The sequence below is a fragment of the Pyxicephalus adspersus genome, chromosome 6 (assembly GCF_032062135.1).
Source record: "Pyxicephalus adspersus chromosome 6, UCB_Pads_2.0, whole genome shotgun sequence".
NCBI classification, from domain to species: domain Eukaryota; kingdom Metazoa; phylum Chordata; class Amphibia; order Anura; family Pyxicephalidae; genus Pyxicephalus; species Pyxicephalus adspersus.
The window spans coordinates 31,756,983-31,782,368 of record NC_092863.1 but is presented as its reverse complement, the minus strand read 5'-3'; the positions used below and the strand labels follow the sequence as shown (position 1 = coordinate 31,782,368).

Below are 25,386 nucleotides of genomic sequence, written 5' to 3'. Positions count from 1 at the left end.
TGTGGCCCCGGGGACTGGAAGAGTGTTAGGATTATCGGGGGAATAAGACAGTGAATATTTTCATTTATTATAAGAGCATTACATATCCTAACTATAACATTATAATACACCTTTGTGGTTAGGATTAGCTGGGAAATATTTGGGACTTAGAGATATATTTTAAGCAATCTGTTTTAGGCCAGTTTTGCAAAGCACATGGAATAAAGCTACGTACACATTCCAATACTTCTCGCCCGTTAATTGGCTCAGGCCTGATATTGGACGAGAATCTGGTGTGTGTACAGCGCCCATCATCCGAACGACAGTCCCGGCAGATCCACGGACGAAGTGAAGGGGAAAAGCATGCAGTGGGGTGTTGCGCCATCGTTCCCCCCTCCATAGAGCAGAATGGTGCTGTATGTACAGCGCTCGTTCATGTATCCTGCAGTGCTTAGTCGTTGGAAAGAATCGTGAAAGATCCTTTCTAATGACAATAATTGCACGTGTGTATGCGGCTTTTGTAACCCAGAGCGGGGCAACGCTATGCACCAAACCTTGGTCATTGTCACATGGGGCAATAGGGTAACATTGGGGTACCTTGGTGACATACATTGTGTCCTATACCCCCTGTATGGAGACATCTGTCAGGCAGATTGGGGTGATTCCCCTGCCCTCACAGTATTGGGGATCTCAGCCCCAGGAGCAGCAGGCCAGGTGGGGGAAGCTTCCTTGCCATGGTTGGTGCTGTATAGTATCAGTGTGTGGGTGATGGGCCCATAGGATGAGGTTGGGGAGGGGTCAGGCAGCAGCGGGTTAATGGGTGGCCGGGTGTTCGGTGTCTGTAACCTGATCAGTCGGCAGCGTTGTTCCTATTTGCACCCCTCCCCCGCCTTCTCCCCTCCCTGTACGCGGGGCTGCTGGGTAATGACAAGATGGCCGCAGAGCATGTTTGAGTGGAGCTCCATTGCCGGACGCTGAGCAACCATCTGCGTATGAAATAGGAGACGAGGCCGGAGTCCAGGCGGTCACATTGCTCCATATCTGCTTTTCTTACCCCCCCTTTTCCTCCCGTTCCCCGTCTTACCCTTCCTCATCACCCTCTCCGTTCGACCTCCACAGGCTCCTTTCCGCCCACTCCCCCCTCCCCCTTTCCTTTCAGCCGGCTGCCAGGGAAATGTTATCAGAAAACAAAGACTGGTAAGGGGATTCGGTTCAGGTTCGGTCGTGTTTTCCTTCATTTGGCTGCCTTGGTGTGGCGGCTGAGCGCTGGTATCGGGGCGGGAGGTGTCCTTTGTTGGGTGGCCATGTGATGGGCAGGTGGGGGCTGGATGTGCCGCAGTGTGTCGGGCGGGATGCGCAGGGATGGCCGCTGGGACCGATGTGCCGGCCCGGTGCCGTGTGTGGGGGGAGGGGGAGAGGCTGCTCTCATACGTGTAGAGACGTACAGCATGGGGAGGGCGGGCTGCCACACAGCAACTACTTCACCCCACATCCCTCTGTATATCCCTCTATATATCTATCTTTATATATATCTATATATGTATATCTGTGTATATCCCTCTATATCTATCTCTATGTATATCCCTCCATTTATCCCTATAACTCTATCCTATATATACATATCTGTGTATATTCCTCTATGTATATCCCTATACACATCTCTATCTGTATATCCCTCAATTTATCCCTATAACCCTATCCCTATATATACATATCTGTCTGTGTATATTCCTCCATGTATATCCCTATACACATCTCTATCTGTATATCCCTCAATTTATCCCTATAACCCTATCCCTATATATACATATCTGTCTGTGTATATTCCTCCATGTATATCCCTATACACATCTCTATCTGTATATACCTCGATTTATCCCTATAACCCTATCCCCATATATACATATGTATCTATATATCCCTTCACTTATCTCTATGTATATCCCTCCATATCTATATTACACATGTCTGCATACCGAGGTGGCTGCTGTGTCCAGCTCTCCTGTAGGGCTGAGATGAGTGACGGGGTGTATTATTCCCTTCTTGTATGATGGAGCTCATCCATGATGAGGATTGGGGTCTCTGATACACCGGATCTGCATGATCCTACTGAAGCCACAGACAACAAAGTTTATCCCTTCATCTATACAGTTTCCTTTTTATTAATTGGGATCATTCACTCCCCAATGTTCAGTTGTTAGTTGATGGTGTTCATGTTTTATCTACAGATCTGGTAATGGTAATTTTACATGTTCTGGCAATTGCTTAGATGTATGTGATTTATGGCTTTGGATTCCCTGCATAATAAAGAAGTTTGTGCTTGTCATAACCCCGCACCTATAACCGATAATTCTATTTTGCAGTGCAACCGAGAGAGAGGACACTATAATGGATGTAGTAGAAACTCAAGCCGAGGGTGAGGTCCAAGAGACTGCAAATTCCCAAAATCAGGAGGAGAGTTGTGAGACGGATGAGAAGAAAGAGGTAAGAGTTGATTTGTACCAAAGCCAGACTTTCAGGGGCCCAACATTGAGGGATAACGGGACCATAATGAGGGGAAATGTAAGGGTTCCCTCACCCCATTCATCTCCAGTTTATAACGGCTTTGCTTTTTTCCCTTTTATGTCTCTGACGGGGTAATCCTCTTATAGATTTACTTCCCTGATCAATTGCTATGTATCTTACAAGGCATGAATGGGTTGTGCGGGCCCAATACATGACACCAGTTTGTTGTGGGATAGTAGGGAATGCTGACACCTGTTTTGGGGAATTTGAATAGATAAAATGTAATTAGGCCCTCACCTATCCTTATTTAAAGCCACGTGGTCGCCATACACTCAGGTGAGCAGGCTAGTAGTAGTTACATGCTTTATTTTCCATTCTGGGTGGGTGGATGGAAATCGGAGGTCTTGCAGTATGGGGTTGTTAGAGGGAGGGGGCAGATGGTGTTTAAAGGTGCTCCCTGCTCTCTCCCACCTCCCTTGTCCACCAGCGAAGCCTGTATAAGTGTGTGTGCCGTTCCTTCCTTCGTAAAGACACCTGTCCCATCGCCCCAGCGATTCCACCAAAACCCTACTGGACCTCCAGGCACAGCAATATCCAGTCAGAGCCCAGCTTTACCCGGGCAGCCCCGAGGGTGCCGAACAGACGCAACTAAGAATCTAAAGAAAGGAGGGCTGGGTGAGCTGCTTGATTCTCTCTGCAGTTCTTCCAACGACATGGAACTCAGAGTGCCGCATTGCTACATCATGCACAAAGACACTTCTCCTTTAAAAAGAGACTTTCTTTATGAAATGTTTATTTTTGGGAACACCTATGCTTTTACTGAGTTGGTTATCAAGAAAAGGACTGCTCTTGCACCATTTAAAGTCTTGGAACAAAGACATGACACAAACATTGTGTTTTGTTTCTGAAGATGACTTTTGGGTTTCCTATGACGAGTGTTGCTAATAATGATTTATCTGAAGGATACCTATTCAAGAGATCAATGGTTTTCTGTCTTCATAAAAGAAAACACTCTACAGAATATGAAGACGTGCGGTACACCAAATTATTGCTGCAAAGCCTATTAAACCGTTCATGGGGGGAAAATGGACATTTATTGACTACAACCCAAGTGTTACAAATCTCTACAAGACTGAAATTTGCTCAGAAATCATGAAAGAAAAATAAGTTGTACTTGAAATTGTTAGTGGACTTATGATGTTGTCTGATCTATTTCTGGATAGAAGACTTGCTGCACTGTTCATCCATGCTGCAGACCTGACATTTTGTGTCTAACAATTATGCTGCTTATTTATAGACCCTTCTGCAACCTCTATGGGGGTCTCTACTGTTTAAAAACAAAATTCCCAGAGATCCCGAACTTTTACCAAAACTGACTCTGAACAGTAAGCTTGAGGCAGCCCCATCTCACCCACCCTCCTCACCGATTACCACCTCCCATCTTACCCTCCAAAAAAACACACGACAAAACCAAATCCAAAATAAATGGAAGGGTACGGACTGGCCATTCCTGAGCCACGTGGGAGAGACACACGGGGTACCAGGACACTTCATCACTCCTCTGATTAATCGTTGGTTTCTTTTTATATATTTCAATTTTCTCTCCTTAGCCTGTTGGGGTTTTCCTTTATTTTACCTTTCCCGTTTCCCCCCTTTTTTATTTCTTTTATTTTTTTTTTGTTTTTAAAGTCACCAGAATGATAAACTTTTTGTATTAGGTGGAGATTTCCTCTTAAAAGCAACTGTGTTTCAAAGAGTTTAAAAAAAAAATGTAATCGGAGATATGATACTTTCCTTTTCTGCCACTTGTGCCTCCAATCTATGTCCTCCATGGAGCTAAGTTGGTAGAAAATTCTTCCGCATCGGACTTATCTCCAGGATGGTTGAATGCCTGGTTCCTCTTCTATGGCATCACCCCGCAGTGAGCTGTTGCAATCATATCATGCAGAGGACCAGGCACCAACTTTCTTGATCTATGTTGGATAGTGGAGTTTTTCAGTATTCCTAAAAGGAGTTGAATGTTAGAGGTTCAGCAGTAGGAAAGGCAAGTATATCTTGCACTGAACACAGTAGTTTTAATACTAAGTGCCATTATGATAGTGATCATTGTTGAATTATGATTTAACAATGTATTAGGTCACAGATTCTTAAGCATGCAGACAAGGATTTCAGAGATTCTCTTCTGCTTAATAACCTGGTCGGTTCATTTCTGTCTGGATTTATATGTCTAAAAGCGGTACATTGTCTTTTATGAAAATTTATTTTACAGTATCATAGTATGAGTATATTAAAGTTTGAAACACAAAATCATGTCAAAATAAAAAATAAACACATTTAAAAAAAAAATAAATTTTGACATGGTTTTGTGTTTCAAACTTTATTATATTATACCGTAAAATACATTTTCATGAAAGACAATGTACTGCTTTTAGACATATAAATACAAAGTATTGCATTGAATACAGTAATTTTGTATTGAATGCAATGCAAAATAATTTTAAATTCCCGCCGCACCCTTAGTGTCAGCTGTACGCACTGACATCACCGGGAACTCCCGGGAAGGTCAGCGCACTCGCCAGGGCACAGATTGATGAAGAGGACTCGACCAGAGAATGGCAGGACCCTGGAGGACGCAGATGGAACCAGGTAAGTGTTTGTTTTACTTTTTTAACTACGCCGAGTGTGACTCGAGGTTATTGCATTCAGCTTGTGTGTTTTTTTGTTTTGTTTTTTTACCCCGAGCCACACACCGGCTTAGCGCTGGGGAGGTTAATAGCAGGTCCCCCACCTGCTAGGTAGAAAAGCCAGATTTTATTGAACAGCCTTAGTTTTTAGAAATGAGTTTGCGATGACCGCTTCTATATTTTCTCACAGGTGGTCTACATCGGTTCAGTTTTCTGTGATGTGCAGTCTAATTCTCCACAGCTTTGAACAATGCTTTGTATATTAGCCCTGCCCTTTGTTTTCTTGTGCAGATTTCATTAACATGTGTTTTACAGATAATATTGGGGGCTTTTATGACAACCTCACATATTGCAAAGAAGCAGTACTAATATACCACAAATCATTCCAGAGCTGTCGTTTTCTGCACCTTACAGTTCAGGGTGCAAAGCATTGGACTTCTTCACCAAATACAAACAGTTTAACATTTTGGGTATAACTTTTCTTTTGTAGCTGTCTCCAGGTAAATGATAAAAATACCCTAGTAGTTAAACTTCCCTCACTGCAAGGGCTAAATATTTTCCCCAGGGTACCAGTAAAAACATTTTTTACTTGCCTTATTATGGTGCACTTCCTCTTCACTCTCCCACTATGGGATGTGAGTGGAACCCCACAATTGGACCTTTATCTTATCTGACAAGGTCAAGCCTTTGACTGATGGACAGAAAAAGGTAATTAAAAGTACTATTTACTGGTATCCTTGGGGGGTAAAAAGAAGCATTTGGAGTATGGTGGAAGACCACTACAAGGGTAGTTCTGTCAATTACCTGGAGTTCAGCTTTAATAAACTTATTTGTTTTTTATTATTTTATTTTCATAGCACACATTGCAGAGCATTGGCTTGGATTGATGTACTTGTTACTCACATATATTCCACAGCTTCTTTTCTACAACCTAACTAACACTAGGGCCTGTTTATAATGAGTATTTTCTCATCTGTTACCAAACACATTTTGTTTTCAACTAACAGTGCAACAAGATTTGCTAGATCAAAAACAGACCACTGAAAGCATTTAACCTGGAAACCATCATTTTTAGGACTCAAGCAAATGTTTAACTGGATTTATCAACCATTTGTAAAATAGAGAAACAAAAACTGCTTTGTGCACAGCCTTTGGTTAAAATGAAGCTACAGGGGAACTTCCTATTCTGCTAAAGTGATCTTGCTGCCACATCTTCTCTTCTGCCCTTGGTGTGCAGCATTCAAATCGCTTTCATTTATCAGGGAGCTGGACAGCGGGGTACGTTTTCATCAACAACCATTGAACACTTCCATTGGTTGTTTTTAAAAAATTATTCCCACTGTGAAACTCCCTGATGAAGGGTGGGAAGCTAGGTACTCGATGGTACACAAACGCTATCCTGGTATCCAAAGGTCCAGACTTATTATATTATCATTATTACACGGTATTTATATAAAGCCATCATATTACACAGCGCTGTACAAAGTTCATAGTCGTGTCACTAACTGTCCCTCAAAGAGGCTCACAATATAATGTCCCTACCATAGTCATATGTCATTTATACAGTCTAAGGCCATATTTGGGGGAAGCCAAGTAACCTACCTGGATGTTTTTGGGATGTGGGAGGAAACCCACGCAGACACGGGGAGAACCTGCAAACTCCATGCAGATAGTGTCCTGGCCAAGATTCGAATCGGGGACCTAGCGATTCAAAGGCAAGAGTGCTAACCACTGGGCCACCGTGCTCCCCTTTGTCACTCAAAGAAAATGGATAAGCCGAATCAGTCCATTCAAGTTCCAGTAATTTATCATCTGAATTTACTGCATATAATTCCAGTACTAGATTCACAGAGCAGAAACAAGCGTACAAGCATGTACGATAAAAGATCCCATGTGCTGACCTAATGTGTGGGGCAATCGTCCTTTTTATAATAAAATTTGATGGAGAGCTGTGCTGCTCAGCTCTTTGTGGCATGTGGAAAGTAATAAAGCAGTTGCATTTTACTTTTGTATTTTTAACACTGTAGTTTACATTTCATTGAGTATTGTATTTCCATTTATCTATATAATGCAGGGTTCTTGGTGTAGAAAATGTCATCTGACAGATATATAGGATAATAATGAAGCTTGCTGGTATATTTTTGAGTATGATCTGTCTTACAAGAAACACAACCAACTTTATTACCTCAGTCCAGCTTGTGTTCTGCAATTTGACATTTTTATAATAATAGTAAAGGGTTTAACTTAAACTCTGCAGGGTTTTGGGTTTTTTTTTCCTCTTTGCTTTTTCCCTCCCCTATGCTTTGATTTTTTTCTGATATCATTCATAGTTTAATTTTCTAACATCTGCTCTTTTTCCCTGGGGTGCTTTTTGCATCCATCCCCTTCCTTCTGTCTCCACCCGTTGTCCCCTTTTCTATAGAGCACAACACCGCCAAGGCCTTTCAAGAGGAAGATCTCTGTTATTTGTAAGTAGGATTATTGTCTTGTATCTGTATAGTTGTTTTTGGGTGGTTACTGATGAGTTGGGTCACATTTCAGCGGCTTCCACCCGCCTAGAATTTCTTACCACCCATCTTACAAAAATTTCTGGGTTGAGCACTGCTATATATGAAATATTTGCTACATTAAGCAGCCACAACTGCTACAATAAGTCCTATATTAATTTTATTTTAAACTATCATTAGGTTGTTTTTTAAGTCAACCTTAACTTAATACCTGCAAAGCTTTTCTTGTAAAAGAGTCTGATTTGTTTTTGCTTATAAATGGAAATGTTCATTTCCTCTTATATCTTTTTATCCATTGAGGGACACAGGAAATCTTGTACCATTTGCTTATACTGCTGCCTTCAGGGAACTGGACACTTTCAAACAAAATAGTGGGCCAGTTCAAGATGACTTCACCTACAGATGTCTCATTTTTAACTGGTGTCCTAAAAGGTTGGACATTAGTCACATCTGTGTAAAAATGGAAAAAAAATCCCCTCAACTTTGAAAAATATCCAGGGGCGATCAGGCAGGTAGGAGAGATTATTGCAGAACAGGATTTCACCTGCCCCTTTCTGCACTCATGACCTTCCTGATCAACTTGGAAAGTGGAACTAAAGTTAAACTTTAAATCTTGGCCCAACAGACCAGAGAGTTTCCTGCATGGGGATCCGGTTTATTGATTATAGTGAAGGTCTGCTTTTGTCGGCCTTGTGATATCTCATGTTCATGTTCCTGTTCCCCTTTGTGCCTACTTATCAACGCTGAGGTCCTCTGTTTGGGCTGCTTCTAGATGTTCCATTGGTACAAGGCTTCTGTCCCTCCATGCACGAAAAGGAAAGTGGATATCTATATATCGGATGATACATAATTTCTAGTGTTCATCAGACTGCAAGTAAAGATATTTAAATAAGGGTTTAGTAACCGGGTACTGTCATAGCAAACTGCCAGACTGGGAAGGGGTCTTTTCCCTCAATGGGATTTCAGCCTGTATCCTAAAATTGTTTGAACCTAATTTTCTTTTAACTTTTCAGCAGCTTCAAAGGGGTCTAGCCAGCCAGCTTCTACCACAGGCAGTGATAATGAAGGTACTCATCCAGCTCGACGCAGACGCTGGGGTTCCAGCACAGCTGCCACTCAGAAGAAACCCTCAATTAGTATATCTACTGAATCCCTAAAGGTAATTTTAGTTATGCATATAACTACCTTTTCTAAAAACATCAATACAGTTAAAACTAAATTTTACCCTTGATGTATGTACCCATCCGCATTGAAAGATTTACGTGTTTTCATTAGGGTTAGTTATAGTAAAACTTGCCTTATCTATTGTAAATGTAAAAATGTTCTCCTGTCCTTTCTGATGATCTGTTGTGAAGTGTTGTTTCAACGGTGAATGTTGATAGTAAAGAGTTAGAAATATGCAGGACTGTTACCACACAACTGGTTCTTTGGGAGTTGCTGTTCCACTGAATTTGGCCATTATGGAGATAAAGGTCAATCAATCTTTACCATATTTTCAGAGTCTTATACCTGAGATTAAAGAAATAAAGCAAGAAGCAGTTGTAGACCTTCATGCTGAAGATGCTCGTATTTCTGAAGATGAAGGTGAACGAAATGGCGATGACAACTCCCATGATAAAGGATTAAAAATATGCAGGACTGTTACTCAGGTAAATATGCTGCTTATTTCTCTAAGTTAGATAGCAATGTTTTGTTTTTGTTTTTTTTAATACTTTTCACATAATTTCATCTGATGTGAATGTTGCAACTGCCACAAAACACTGTAGCCGGCAGCTCCACCTTCTCTTATCAGTGTCAAAGTTTCAACTTAATGTCGGTCCTGACAGTAAGCCTATCCGTGCATACTGTTCCTGGTTCCCTTTTCACAACTCATGAATAAAATTTATTAAAGGGAAACAATTGACTGGTGTGGGTGCAGAGAGAAACTCACTAATTCTTTCTGCCCAATTCTGATTCAGAGAACTTATACAAAAAAATTTTCCCTGAAATCTGTCTTGAGTTAATTATGAAATTTAACTTAATGGTTTTTACCTTTCCAGGTAGTGCCTGCGGAAGTTCAAGAAAATGGCCAGGAAGAGGGGGAAGAAAATGAGCAGTCGGAAGAAGCTACTGAAGTTCCGGGCCAAGATCCAGTTCCTATGGAGACAGAAGCACCACCTGCAAATGAGCAGGAAGTAAAAAAGCCTATTCCAGAAAGCCCCACACAGGCAGCAGTTACAGGTAATTCAGCTGTACTTGAACACATGAATTGTTGATGCACCTGTGTATATTGATAACCTTTAATTGACGCATTTGTAACTTTTTGTTAGTTACATTAGGTGATACCTTACTAAGAAGATCAATCAGCCAGCAGAAAACGAGTGTTTCTATTACAATTGATGACCCGGTGCGAACTGCCTCACAGCAGCCATCGCCACCAAGACGGAAACCTAGTTGTATAGTGCACATCTGCAATCTGGTAAGTGTATCTTTCATTAGTTGGGCGTACAGAATATTTAGGAATAGATAAGGGTCTAAATCTAGTGATCCTTTTTGTGTGACATTTTGCACTCATTGGTTTAGCTTTACTGTCAGCATTGTTTATATGTTGTGTATATACTTAAGCGGTTTAGAGTCAAATGTTTTTGAAGTTGTTTTTATCTTCCATTCACTAGGTCTGTGATTGCAAGGCATTGGCCCGTTTATCCTGCAGCTCAGCACTATAGTGTCTAAAAGTTATTTATTTTAGATGCATTTCCCTGCAGGGTTCCCTGAGCTTTCTAACCATGCTAAACTGTGTAGTCTAACAGTTGCTCAGTGTTTCATCTTGTCTTGTTTCAGGTTCGTCCGTTCACCTTGGGACAATTAAAGGAACTACTCTCACGTACTGGTACTTTGGTGGAAGAAAACTTTTGGATAGACAAAATAAAGTCTCACTGTTATGTCACAGTAAGTTAATGACTTAATTTTATCTTAAGCTGTTTTCTTATGGGTAAAGTACTAACCTTGCAAATATTTTCTATAGTTTTCTTTTGTGTGAACTTTTGTTTGTGGCTCTTTCCATGAATTTTTAATGTAAACTTATATTTTGTCATCTTTTTGTTAGTATTCTACAGTAGATGAAGCAGTTGCGACAAGGAACTCTCTACACGGCGTAAAGTGGCCACAGTCCAATCCAAAATTTTTATCTGTAGACTTTGCAGAGCAAGATGAGGTATGACATTTCTAGCCCAACTACCTAATAAGTATTCTGTTTTCCCTCACAAAATGATTTTTTCTTCACTAAATAAGAATTAGTGTGTATCATCTTTTTGGCTTTTTTTTTTTTTCTTTTTAAGTCTGTTCTATGAATGTTAAAGACCTTTCATATCAATGGTAGCTGCCATTGCTCCTGACCATCTAAAAATGCTGGTTCATTGGCTGCTGATCCTCTGGCTTTAGTGCCTAACTACTAAGATGAGATGAGTATGCTTGTTCTGCCCAAGTCTTTCAAATATGGTGCACTGCCTCTTTGTTCTGACAGTCATTCAAATAGTTAAAGCCAGAGGATTCACTTGACGGGTGACTTTCAATTTTAGTAAGTCAGCAATAGTGTTATGATGGATTTCCTTTAATTTGGTGGTCTTGCCTATTTTAGCTGGACTTCCACAGAGGGCTTCTTGCAGAACGTCCCCCAGAACCCAAGCAAGATGAGCCCCCACATCCACATTCTCATGCTCATCCCCACATCCCTCCATTACGAGGAGAGCACAGGGAGCATGAGCGAGGAGTAAGAGAACAGTGGGCAGAAAGAGAGCGTGAGATGGAGAGGAGGGAACGCACTCGTTCTGAAAGAGAATGGGACAGAGATAAAGTACGAGAAGGACCCAGATCACGCTCTAGGGACAGGCGGCGTAAAGAGCATGCCAAGTCTAAAGAAAAGAAAAATGAAAAGAAAGGTAACTTAAAAAAATATGAATTCTCCTGGGAACTTTCTAAACTTCTTTTTAGTTTAAATGAAAGCTAGTTTTTTTGTTTTTAGGGAATGTCTTTTGTTACTGTAGTTTTTGATTACATTTTTACTTTTCCTTGCTTAGAATACCAATATCAAATTAATTTTATGACCTACTATTTCTCTCTATTGTAATTGTGCTCTTTGCTCTGCGGCCTCTTGGATTTCCTCAACTGTTGAAATAAAGTTTCAGCGTCAAAAAATGTCTTGTGCTTTCAGACTTCACTGGTAAACATGCTGAAAATTTGAAATGTACAAAGTCAGTCACTGAGCCCAGCAGTATTAGAAATCAAATTACGTTTTAACGTGTACCTGAACTAGAATTGAATTCATAAGTAGAATACCATTGTGTGTAAGCTCAGGTGTCCGCTTTTTTAAGTTCATTTTTATTATTAAATGTTCCAGAACACTCTGGTATGCACTCTGAGCTGGGCTTTTGTGTTTCAACCTAGAATAGTCCCTTCTAAGCTTCACTGTTGGTACTTCATTGTGATGTATAGTGATCTCACTGGCTAATGGTTAGGATTGCAGTGGGTGGGTACCAACTCGAGCACTAGCACTGGTTAGCATGTACACACCCAGAGTGTATGAAGGAAGTAAAAAGTTATTTTTCTAGTGACTTGCGTTTTCTTTTACCCTTTTTAAATATGTAATAAAATGTTTAACATTCATTAATCTGTCTACTGCAGAGAAAGTGCAAGAAGAACCTCCAGCAAAACTCTTGGATGATCTATTCCACAAAACCAAAGCTGCACCTTGTATATATTGGCTGCCCCTCACAGATGATCAGGTACATCACAAACTTTTTCTGATCAAGTCGATAGCTGCTGTTTGCTCTTTTCAGCAATAGTTTCATCTTTTGCATTGTACCTTACACTGTTATCCTTGTTCCCACAGGCTTTGAAAAAGGTTGCAGACAGGGCTGAGAGAGCAAAGGAAAGAGAAAAAAGGCGCAAGGAACTAGAAGAGCAAGAGGAGGAAGAGCGAAAAGAGCGAGCTAAGGAGAGGGAGAAGGAAGCAGAAAGAAACAGAGAACGAGCACGAGAGACAGAGAGGGAGAAAAGGAGAGAACACAGCCGAGAGCACCCTCGTGAGAGAGAGCGTAGGGATCCTAAGAGACACAGTAGAAGCCGCAGCAGAAGTACACCAGTGAGAGATAGGGGAGGCCGACGCTGATTTTAGTTCACTAACCTTCCCCTTGCTGACCACTCAGCTGCTATGTAAATGTCAAGCCCACAATACAACTCATAGCTCAGCCCTTTACAAAGGAACCATATGTGGAAAAAAGTAAAAATCCCGACAAGGAGCTAGTTTCCTTCTAAAGGAATTTTGCTGGCTTCTCCTCCTTGAGACTCCCATCTTCTGGACCTACCTTTTTCTGACGTACTCTGAATTCTGTAATTTCAGCTCAACACTGTCCTGGATCTAAACCACAGCGATCGTCTGTATCCCACCATTAGACGTTCCTGATCAGTTTGTGCAATGAGTATCCTTATGTAACCTTCAACCTGTCGGAGTGCCAGGAAAAGGGTTACTGTTTTCTCCTTTGCCACATGTGGCATCTACCCAATGATATTTTTTTCTTTGTGTTCCTTTTAATTTTTTTTATTATAAATGAAGTGAAATATCAGAAAATAAAATTCTGCATTAGTTTTATATCTTTGTAGTGTTTCAGTCCATTATACTGTGTAATATATTGTATAATAAGACATATAATGAACAGTCTGTTTTTTTAATACATTCTTTATAACAGAGGTGCTAAATCGTTTTCATCTAGGGGACCTTAACATTTGTTCTTTGTTCTCTAGCCATAAAAGTGCTGTTCCAGTAATGACAGCCACATTTATGGTGGAGTCCAATTTGGCATCCAGGTCTAAAGTTTCTGCTCCTAGGCCCAATACCTGCAGCTCACAAATTTTAGCTTAAGATTGCTTGTGGCCGTGTGCTGCACTGCATATAAGTAGTCTGAACTGTTTTACAAATCTTTCATAATAAGCGAAAGAGGTTGACTAATTTTATATTTTAATGTTAATTTTATCATATTGACGTCTAAAATGCAAGAAACTCTTTGCTTTTATATAAATCTGTCCCGCACCAGTTTTTATTAATCAGAATATAATTTCCCAGCCCTAAAATCTGATGGTTTTATTAGTATCTAATAGCTGTTTTTTTTTTTTTTTTTTTTTTTTAATATCCATCTAGTGCAGACTGTATTTTGGAGAATGCATTGTAGGACCCCGGTGGAGATGTATTAGCAAGCAAATTCAATCCAGAGCTGCAGTTATAAATAAATCTTGATCGTTTGTAAGAAAACTTCTTTAAACTGCCTGCTGGTTTTGCACATAACTTCCAGAATTGCTAAGCAACCCACTTATTATGGAGCCATAAAGGCCCTTTTAAAGTAAACCTGAGAGAAATGAGGTTGCCATTTGTAACCTCAATGGAAAATGTTTGCCAACCGGTTTGTTGACATTGAATTTCATGTTAGCTGGTACGTTGGCTTCAATGTTTTGAATCACTGATTTGAATCAAAGTCTTTTTGCCTGCATATTTGTTTCCATAAATTTAGCATGTATTTGCTAGAGCTCCACAAAGCAATGCAAAGTCAGTTTCTGTTCTTACACATAATTCAGTGGGCACAACCATTTCTACAACTAACCTATTTTATAGGCTAGAACCAAACCAGTCCCTGTGTAGTCAATTTCATTTAGGTTGTGGAACACCATATAGATTGATATGGCTGGAAAAAAAGTTTTGTGTTTACTTTTACTTTTGTTTGTCTTTTAGTAGCACAGAATATTAGAGAATCTGTTAAATATTATTGAATGCAGAGTTTCTTGACCAGTGATATATGTTGCAGAGGGGTATGTCTGACAAGGGCCATCTCTGCCTGTTAACATTAATTTATGGTAGAAAACATTTTGGTAAACTTTTTATTACAGATTGAGATCAGTATTTTTTCTATATATAAGTGGTGTTTAAAAAAAAAAAAAAAAAAAATTTAAACTGCATGTACAGTAAGTACATTAACTCATCAAGGGATGATCAAGTAATGATCCATGGGAACGTGGTGCAAACAATGTTTTAAAGCTAAGAAATACTTATAATGTGCACTACATTATGTTTTTAGAAATAGTTTATGGAATTAATGCCATTAAAGTTGTCTGCCCAGTGCCTTGGTAAATCATAAATGCAGCAACCCTTAGTGCATAGTTTATTGTATAAATTGTAATGTGATACTGGAACACAGTGGACATTGTATTTGACACATGGACTGTGCTGGTATTTGTCTCACATTTTCATGTTAAAGTAAATTAGATTATCAGCCAGTGTGTTGTGTACTCAAGTGAAGCCTCCAAGTTGTCCTCTGTCCAGGAATAAGAGTGTGAAGTCCTGGGTGCAGCAGACAAAAGCAGCTGATTTTAGAAGAAATTTGCTTTTCTGGCTTTAAAGCTGAATGCATTTCATGCTAGTGACCTTACTGCCCAGAATTGCTATGAGGCAGACTGCCCTCCTGTGTTCAGCTAACTTTTCATGCTTGTGGCTTTTTCCTGCAAAAGCCATCAGAAGAGGCTGAAGAGAATATGACTGGTTCTCTTTTAATAGGGGAAAATTCTGGAAAACATGTTCATACAACTCTGTAAACCTGATGTATATAAAGTTGTCATTCCCTTAAAGGAGGTAGGTAAGAAAATGGTCTTTGCCATGGCTTTTTCATCTGTTGTAATTACCCACAATACAGTGAGTAGTCATGTAAACATGCAATAAATACTATTACTTCTACCTTTTATATTGCATATTTTCAGGTTTGTCTTGAATGTCCACATACATGCGCCTCTTCTAATGCAAGGCTATACAGTCTGAAAATTCAAGCTCATTAAAGACAAAAGCACTGATTACAGCAATACATATGCACCCCTGTTTGCTAAAACGATGTTCTTCATAGTGTGCACCTTATAGACTGGTGGTAATACCTAGTAGTTAGGTATATAGCTGGATACAACAGTGTTCAATTATTGTAGTCTCTTCCTCTTCACTGGGTACAGTCTGTGGACATCCATTTGGTGGAGATATTCAGCTGCCCATTGTTTTATTTCATCTGGGACCCTGCATATGGATAAATATGGTACCAATTATAAACCAACAAATTTTTATTGGAAAATCTTTTATTGAATACATTTATACATAAAATTTCTTTATTTCCCATCTAAAAAAATCACCCAATATTACTTCCCAACTTCTAATAGATCCTTTTGTGCAAACTGTATAGGCCTAATAATTTATGCTAAATAAATCATACTGGATGTTTTACCTTCTAGTGTATTCTAGGTGTAGCTACTGGAGCTTTGGTGCAGTTATCAAACAAAAGGGTAGTCAATTTACAGTTCTACTGGGCATCAACTTTGTATGTATGCAAACACTACTATACTTTAGCTGCAACTAAACATATGCTGGGTACCCAGGTGCAATAGTTCCCGTCTGATAATCCGCTCAGGGACGATATCGGACAAGAATCTTTCCTGTGTACTGCTCTTGTCATCCATCCAAATGACCATCCTGGCGGATGCACAGAAGTTGGATGAGGAACCATCGTAATGAAAGTGAAGGGGAGAGAGCGCAGCGGGGTGCTGCTCTTGTCGTTCTACCCCTCCCCTCTTCATAGAGCAGAACAGTGCTGTATGTACACCACGTGTTCATGCATCGTGCAGTTGTTAGTCGTTGGATCTTCCAACAACAGTGATTGCAGGTGTGTACATAGCCTTAGATAAAGTATTTCATTTAGATTTCTTGGATCCTGGGCTTTCAGCTTACAGTGACATTTTCAGGATGGGTCTGATATAATGCCTGTTTAACCCTAAGGATTTGACCAGTTTCTGGATGATGGATCCTTAAACATGACCTGACCTTCATCTAGGTTATAAATGGTCTTTGTTAACCCACACACAACATTTTTAATCTTTTAATGAATAGTTGGTTTTAATCAGTCATAAAAAAAAAAAATCACATCACAATTGTTTTTTTGTTTAAATTTTTTTTGGTGACACCAGAAATTGTTTACTTAGCCAATTTTAGACAGAATTTTACAGCACGGGGCAAGTCTGAATTCATTTTTGTTCTGTTCACCTCTACTGGTGGTGCAACATGATTTACTCCATAATGGGGGGAAAAATGCCTTTGTGTAAATGGAACTAATTTCTGTGATTTCACTTGATTACCAATCATCATTATTGTAAAATTATTAGGCATGGTTTATTTAGCCAGTGTTTGGAACCAATTATAAACCTGGTTTAGAATGTTTGGAACCTGGCAGCTGCAGAGGGAAATGGAAAGATTCTCTCTGGTGAGGCACTGGTATGCATCTTATAGGAATGGCCTGTTCTTAGGTTAATGCAGAAATTTTAAAACCACAACGTTCTAGCCTCTGTTTAAGAGACTTGAATATTTTCCCAAATTTGCATTAATACTGTGTGGCTACCCAGTGGTCATCTGTCTGATACCCACATTATGCTTGCCACTGAGAAAACGAGAAAGTACACAACTTGCCATGTTTGTCAAGGTGAATGCTGAATCTGCACCCCCTACCCCCACTGTGGGCCTTCATCCCATGGAATAAGTCTACAAGTCTAATGGCCTGTGTCACCCCCTAGTATCCATATCTGACCATATTTCTTCTGCCTTAACGTCTGCTCCTCCGCTTCATGTATCCTACAACTATGCTCCCAATAAAAGTCCCTTTCCACACTGACACCCCCACAGTTGTGAAACAAAGAAATTCTTCTGTTTCCCATGCTCCTTTAAATCCAGTATGGTTTCCTTAAGTCAGTGGGATGACATAACTGATGCCACTGTTTATGACCACAAGATGAAGAAAGAAAACAAGGACTCATCAGGAGCACTATAATGCAACAATGCCAATATAGGAGACACCTGATAAACCCCCACATTCCAGGACTGAAAGAGGTAACTGCAGCTTTACTGGGCAGAGACCTGCAAACTATATGAGAAGCCCTGCCTTCCAAAAATATTTAGATGAATGTACAGTAGGCACACACAGTTCCTTTCTCTTTATCCTTACTATTGTCCTCATCACCCAAACTACCATGTCTTGTCCAGAACAAGATCGTTGTCCCACCCTGACCCATAGTATGCCTAAAAATTGCCTTATTGCAACTTGCCACAAGAAGTTGATGGACAGAGCAATGACAATATCCTGCTGGGTTGAGTGTTGTGTGCGCATATTCTTCACTCCCTAATGTCAGACAGTGTCAAGTAAGCGTCTCCACCATACAGTTTGTGTTGCAAATGGCACATAGAACTTCGATTGATAGACCTTGATCTGTTTCTTCTGTTAGAGTGCAATGAGTGGGTCAGCTAGCAGCCAGCCTTTTCCTCCCACCATGATCCACTTGTGTGATTCTACACAAAAGGTCAAGAGTTTTCCGGTACCAGGTGCCCCTGCACATTGTTTACTAATGGATTTGGGGACCCCCTGATAGTGACAAATCCCAAAGTCTGGATTCTCTTTATCATGTGCTGCTAGTCTATCCCCTCAATGGTGTATTCCCTGACTGATGTGTATTGCTGGGGCAGCTACCTATTTAGCAGAGGATTACCAAGTTTATCTTTAATTCTGCTCACAAATGACACAAACACTACAGTAGCTTCAAACTGTCTGGTTTGCCTACGGCCTAGACCCTTAACAGTTGCTCTGACCAGCTTTATTCTGAGGAGCTGCAGTCTGATGCTATCAATCCTAAATTGAAGGAAGTTTTAGCTCTTAGTGATGCACTGTGCACCGCTTCAAAGCTGGAGGATCAGCCTGTTGCTTATTACCAATGCTATGTCTATCCAGCCCTGGGTCCTACAATGCCTCTAAGCCTTAAAAAATATTTATTTTGCAGACATTTTTTCCAGTTGTTTGGGTATGAACACAGATAGTATTGTGATCAGGGTTTTTTCTTCTCCCTCACATTTGTAAAATATATTGCTACTTCAGCATTATTCCAGCAATAGATTTTTTTTACAGAAGCTTTTATACAATTTTCCATGACAATGTTTGCTTCTTTAAAATACATTTATTTCAAATAAATTCATAATACTCCCCTGATCCTATCAGTTACTATTACTTAGTAGTTGAATATGTCAATGCTTAAAAAGCTGTGGACTCCATACAGCCTGATATATGCCTTTCCTTCTATAAAGCTATAAAAGCCACAAAGGAGTCCTGGTATTTCTCATGGCACCTGAAGGGCCTAAATAGATATTGTATGCTGACCTCATCAGACTCCTACTAGGAACTCCATTGGCACTACTAACCCGTCCAGATCTTCCAGGAGCAGTACACCATCCTGCTTTACAGTTGCGTGGCTGTTGAAACAAAGGTATTAGGACATAAGGTCATCTGTGAGTCTGCAGTGTTTAGACTTAGAATGCCTTTCCTATTTCACATGGTGTGAATCCAAAAAAGCTTTATCCCAGGTAGTTGTCTGTTGGACATGTTCAGTCAGGCTTGGATCAGAATTTTGCCCTCAGCCCACTCAAGTGACAGATCTCTTGTCTTATAAATTGTGGGCAAGAGCCCCTTCTCCGGTAATTACCTAATTAAGATATCTATTTAGGGAGTCCCTTGTGGTTTTTCTGATATGCCCACCCGTGACACAGTGGCATCTGAATCCATTGATTAAGCCCATCAGAGAGTTTCTAAGTGTACTTATGTACAAGGTGGTTTTTCATGGTTACCAGAGAGTATTTGAACTAATGGCTGTTACGTGAAAGGTGGTTTTCCTTGTTTTGCACCAGGATAGGTTGGTTTTTAGACCCAGACTTTCCAGTGTGGTCTTCTACTGCAACTTTAATCAGGATAATAAATGTACATTGACCATCATCACCCATGCTATGACCTTAAGAGAAAGCATGATTCAGTTATATAGAATTCTATTAATAGTGCCTCCTGGGTTTTCTGTCTCCAGGCATCTATATCTCAGATTCGCAAGGCTACTTCCTGTTTTTCTGTTTATACTTTTGGTAAACTCTACCAAGTATATTAAGCATCTTCTACTGATGTCAGCCTTGGGCATTTAGTTCTAAAGTAGGCCCTTTGAAACAGTCCTTTCCTAAAGTTGGGTATGAGGCCTTGGTCCAGCACCAGTTCTCGCTAAAGTCCGCACTCTTCACCTAAAGCAAGCTCCTCTTCGGAGGGTTCGTTGCACGGGGTAGGTCTTATATTAGGGCAGGTTTACAAAATAGTGCTAGGTCTTACTTTCGGGGTAGGTCTTATTTTCGGGGAAACACGGTAGTGCACAACATGGGATCAGTGGCCAGATAAGCATCTCCAAACATTGGGCCTGTTGATGTTTTGTTTTCTGTTGTCCATTTCCTACTGAGACTGTTTTTGACAATTTACATTATCAAAATCCTGTGTCCTTTAAAGGTTAGAAAAGAAAGATATTTGTATAGGGCTTACTGAGGAATCATTTTAGGTGCAATGAGGAGAACCAGTCTTACCCCATGTCTATGCTTAATCTCTTGGTACCACATGCAACAATCAGCGGCATGCTGGCAGTAGGATAGGCTATGCTGGCTTGTGAAGTTTGTTGGTTTCACAGATCCCAAATCCTGAAGGTGGCAGCATAACTTAATGATATCAGAATCTTGTGTCCCTTAAAGGACACAACATAGAAGGAAAAAAATAAAACGATACCGTCACTAACTGAAATTTCTGATTTATTATACCTTTTTTTAATATCTCATTATTCTTGAGGTTAACCTATTGACACTGCCTGTGGTTGTTTAAAACCTAATATGTTTCATGTTTTGTGGAAATAAAAATAGGACTTTTTTTTGTTTTCACATTAAGATCATATTACAGTTTAAAAGTAATTTATACAGACATTCTAAAAAAATACAAATCTACAAGTATAGCATTGCCTAGCAATAGAATCATTTTGCACTTGCAAGGTAATGCTTGTTTTGTGATATCATAAAAGGTCAAAGTCTTGAAAAAATTAGATTTTGTGCTGAACATTTACAATAAATCTTTAAAACATTTCTCTTTAACACTTTTCTCTGGAGCTTGCACATCATTATCTATGATAAATACTGAGATAATGATAATATCCAAATACGTATATCTTTCCCTTCCAGTGGTCAGATTATGAAATAATATATTTATAATACCATGGGAACCCAATCAACTCTAGTATTATGTTAATATGAGCAAAATACCTGCCTACCTGATGTTTTTCACAGCTTGTATCACATCCTTGCTGCTATTTGCATATTGATAGGTTAAGCTGGGACCATCCGCGTAAGCATCCTGAAACCACATTAGTAGTCTGGTTATGGCTCCATTAAGAACAAGTAGGGTAGTTCAGACATAAAGAAAATCCTTTGTATTGCATGCTAGCTACCAAATTTTCCTGCGTATAAGATGACTTTTTAACCCCGAAAAATCTGTGCCAAAGTCGGGGGTCGTCTTATACGCCGGGTACCGGTACTTACCTGCAGCTTGCTTCATGTCCGGCGTCCCCACGAATCGCGTCTCCCCGAGTCCTCCTGTGCAAGCTGCACAGGAGAACGCGAGCCTGCACAGGAGGACGTGAGCCTGGATTGGCTCTCCACTAGAACATGCCTATTCATTCCTTAGAACTAGTACTGTACTGTTCCTTCTGCCTCTCAGTTCTCGCACAATAGTGAGATCTGAGAGGCAGAAGGAACAGTACAATACTGGGCGTATAACACGACCCCCAACTGATTGGTTAGAGTGGGGAGTCGTCTTATACGCCCAGTCGCCTTATACGCCGAAAAATACTGTATTTCCAAACATGCCAGCTGGGGATTGTTTGCTGTCATATACAGAATGCCTGGCGAATCAGAATTTCTGAGACGTCATGTAAAAAATGTTCAATGTGAAGGTTTTATGTATAAGGACAAAATAAAGAATTATCTGGCTCCTTAGCAAGTTTTAAACTACTTAAAACAACACACAAAACATTCCATCATGTCATTATTTAGCAAATACAAAGCAAAAATAGAGAAGCCATGATTCAGTATCTTGAAGAACCACATTTAGTAGCAATATCACCTTGTTTTGTGGTTTATTGAGATGTTTTTTTTTTCCTCCTCTTCTCCCCTTTAACAACATTTCTCTCCCCTCTTTTTCCATTTCTTTTTCGTTAAATAATCAAATTGCATTTTCATAGTGAGAGAACCATGGTACATGTGGTGGGAGTGGTGGGTAGAAGCATCTCCCTCATTTTTATGTGGCATACCAGATTACTGGATTTTGTAGAAGATTGCACCCTTGTTTATGCCCATAGTTTTCATGTGAATTCTCTCTTTTGTAAATAATTTGTTTTTTCTATTTTGTTGCATATACCTTCTTGATTAATCTGTCACCACTCTTTCTTTCTGTTAAAGAATGTTATAAAAAAAAATAATTATTATTTTCTAATCAAAATTTAAATCTGTTTGGTGCTATAACATGCTGACATTTTCTAAGCCAATTTTTCTAGGTGTCATGTTGTTTTTCTGTGATCACTGATGATATAACTGCTGGCTCACAGCATTTCATAGATGCCAAGAGTGTACCCTGCAAGTGTACACAAAGAATAAAATTGCTAGCATTGGGTCATGATTGTTTTATAGTTTCTATATCAAAATATTAAACATTCTTTGCTAAATTTCCAGGGTATTTGGTAACATTTATCTCCCTCTATCTGGAAAGGGGATTAAAGGGCCTGGAATTGCAGGTCTTTATTTGGGATCCAGGCCCGAAGTGTCCTGGAAGGAATAGGTGGGCCAGGCATTCCATTCCTTTTCCAGGGCAGATATTAAGGAATGGCTTTGGTGCATCCGGCCATTGATCTTTTAATCTTTTTATCCCGGTCTGTGAGCTGGGAGAAGGTATCTCACAGTTGAGATCTGGTAGACCACTAACTAAAGAGTGTCAGAAGAGGCTACATTTTGTGTTTTCTTGTCATACTAGAATTTTGCTTTGTTCCTGGAGTTTTTTTGTGATTAAAAGTGGGCAGTGAGTGCATTCGGTGCTAATCTCTCACATTTTATATATACAGTATATGTATTTTACAACTATTAGTAAATACAAAGATAGAGGCAGCTGAATTTACATACACATGTGTACACATTTTACATGTCTCACTAAAAACGAACAGCCATGATTGTCTTAGGTTTACCTCAATGATAACATCATTTACATCATGATAAGATCATTTACAACAACAGAAATCTTACTCATAGTTCAAGTCTCCTTTGCGTAAGAGCTTATCCCCCACCACATTTGTAGTCAAAGAAGCTGCCCATCACACTAAAATACCAATTAGGAGGGTCAGGTCTGTGCTAAATGTACCAGAAGTTGAGATTTGAACCTATTTACTGGATCTATTGATTATTTCAACTTTTATTTTCTATTAAAGATTAATTCTGTTTCTGAATGTTTTACTATACCTGGTGATATGGTGGAATACGTTCACATGGTGTCATATTGTTGTTTTCATAGGAATCACAGCTTTCCCACGCATTGCTGGAATCCAAGGTAATCTCTGCACAGGCACCACAGTCAGTTTGTTTCTTCCTTGTATCATCTGCAGGGCTGTCATGAGTAGGGTGTCCAGCTAAAAGACATATTTTGTGTATATTAATAATCAATCTAATCACAAACGTAGGAGATATTTTTTTAAATAAGAAATGTAAAACCAAATACAGCTAGTATGTTATATCCCTGGAGAAGAGCAAAATAATATGATGATGCGACATAGACTGTTCTTAGAAGTCATCCAAGGCTGCTGCTAATCTGCAGACACCTTTTGGTGCCTTAAAGTAATGATGTCATTGTACGGATAATTTTTTGTTTGCCCAATATTAAGGCTCTGTGGGCACCCTGTATCTAAGTTTTTCTATAGAGCTATTGTCCTTAGCTTTACAGTTTTATTAGTTTAAATGGGTTCTACCAAGCAAAAACTTCACTGTAAAGAGAAAATCCAATTGATACATCACTATCCAGTTTATAGAGCTTCTCTGCCTAAATCTGAGAGTATGTTCCCCCTGTGAATTTCACTTTCAGGTCCCCTCCCACCCAGTAAAGAAAGTAAGTGCAAAAGCAACACTGATTGGCTTATCTCCATATCATCTTGATCTCTCCTCCTATCAGAATGGATCCGTGTGCTGGTTCTTCCTCTTTCTTACCTCTGAAGTACAATAGAATGCAAGAGGATATTATCATGTCAAATTCGGATACCTAAACTTCTTACATTGGAAAAAGAGAAATAATGATATGTTGACCACAGAGCTACAATCATATCTGTCCGGAGTTTTGCTTTAAGTGTAAAGTGCCTGTACTATCCTGATCCAGGTTCACTATAGCACTGGAGTGCATTTGTTTATAAATCCAAACATTAATATTTCATATATGCTTTATTATTATTTATATATTAAAGATTTCAATAAAAAGACAGCAATTCTGCCTTGCTCATGTACTTCCTGGTATAGGGTGATAGTTCTCTGTCCCCCTCTCCCCTGTATTCACAATCAGAAATGTCATATGAACAATACTAAGATATAACAAAGGGTGAAAACAAAGGAAAAAAGTTAAAAAAAGAAAACATACATTTTATATTGATTGATCAAAGAGTTTACATCCACTTTAAATATCTGATGTCCCTTTCAATTTATACGATTTTATTAAGTTGAACCACTTATAGTAGAATAGTAGACAGTTCAAGTGAACACAAAGCATATTGAAAATCACTTACACTCCGGGACATTATATGTGACAATATATGTGACAATATATGTGTATTGCACTCCACAATCCTTCCAAGTCAGTGTAATAGATGCAGATGTTTTGTACAATGCATATTCATGATTCCCATCCTAAACTACACGCTCAGTGATACGATCTGCCTACTGGCTTTAATAATATTTTTGAGCATCTGCATAATGTTATTTATGAATATTCTAGTCTAGTAAACTATACCAGTAGAGATTATATATGCAGCTGGATACATTACAAACTGATAGGAAGTACAGGAATTTAAAAATATGTATATAAGTAAATCCATGGTGGGGACATGTGTGACAACTTTTATGCCTGCCACCGGTAGGATTATCTGGTGACCCAGTTTGTCAGACACGTACAGCATAATAATGATCAGAATGTTTCTAGTCTATTTCTAGGATTACACTTTGAATGGCCCCCTATGGTATAACTAGTGGGTGCGCATAGATACTCCCAAACCCAGAAATGGTCCTCTCCTTTGTTTACTATCTCTGTTCTCTCATTACTGTCTGTTCAGCAGTGTCTTTTTCTTTCATTTACCATGATATAAAACTTTTTTTTTTCTCATCCAGCAAAAAAATAAAATAACAAATAAAGAGTGTCACCCTGGTGGTCCCCTGCAGTTCCTACTGGGTTATGCCACTGTGTAATAAAGTGGTGGTTTGGCAGAGCCTTGTTTTGGGGGATTTTAGATTTTATGGAGTACAGAATCTTGCCAGAATTCTGTAAACACACTTTAGAAGTTTCTAAACAGATAATCAGTGTTAGAGGCTTTTTTGTGATATTTAGATGTATATTACTCCACAGTACATGCAGGTACAGAGGTCAGTGTAATAAATATGTTAAAACTTTAAAGTTCATCATCTGTGCCAGGATGCATTTTAACCTGTACACTGCCAAGTATTTAAGGGTTGTGGTAGTTTGTATTCATGTCTGGCTGTTATA

The 25,386-nt window shown here is 39.4% G+C and overlaps 2 protein-coding genes across 2 annotated transcripts in view; one reads left to right on the top strand and one right to left on the bottom strand.

The window, feature by feature from the left end:
• Positions 1-880: 880 nt before the first annotated feature.
• On the top strand, positions 881-13,301 carry LOC140333442 (apoptotic chromatin condensation inducer in the nucleus-like). Its single transcript, XM_072415126.1, has 12 exons — positions 881-1,176; positions 2,343-2,463; positions 7,591-7,636; positions 8,689-8,834; positions 9,175-9,324; positions 9,715-9,895; positions 9,985-10,133; positions 10,496-10,603; positions 10,761-10,868; positions 11,292-11,592; positions 12,335-12,435; positions 12,543-13,301. The coding sequence occupies exons 1-12, from the start codon at positions 1,154-1,156 to the stop codon at positions 12,819-12,821; spliced, it is 1,713 nt and encodes a 570-aa protein (XP_072271227.1). The 5' UTR covers positions 881-1,153; the 3' UTR covers positions 12,822-13,301.
• Positions 13,302-13,810: 509 nt separating this feature from the next.
• Positions 13,811-25,386, bottom strand: part of LOC140333443 (uncharacterized) — a 43,052-nt gene continuing 31,476 nt past the window's right edge. Inside the window, exons 6-8 of the mRNA XM_072415127.1 lie at positions 23,112-23,278; positions 20,879-20,961; positions 13,811-15,752 (exon numbers count right to left, since the gene is read on the bottom strand). Of these exons, the coding sequence (XP_072271228.1) occupies positions 15,659-15,752; positions 20,879-20,961; positions 23,112-23,278 (344 nt within the window). The 3' untranslated portion in view covers positions 13,811-15,658. The remainder of the gene's footprint in view (positions 15,753-20,878; positions 20,962-23,111; positions 23,279-25,386) is intronic.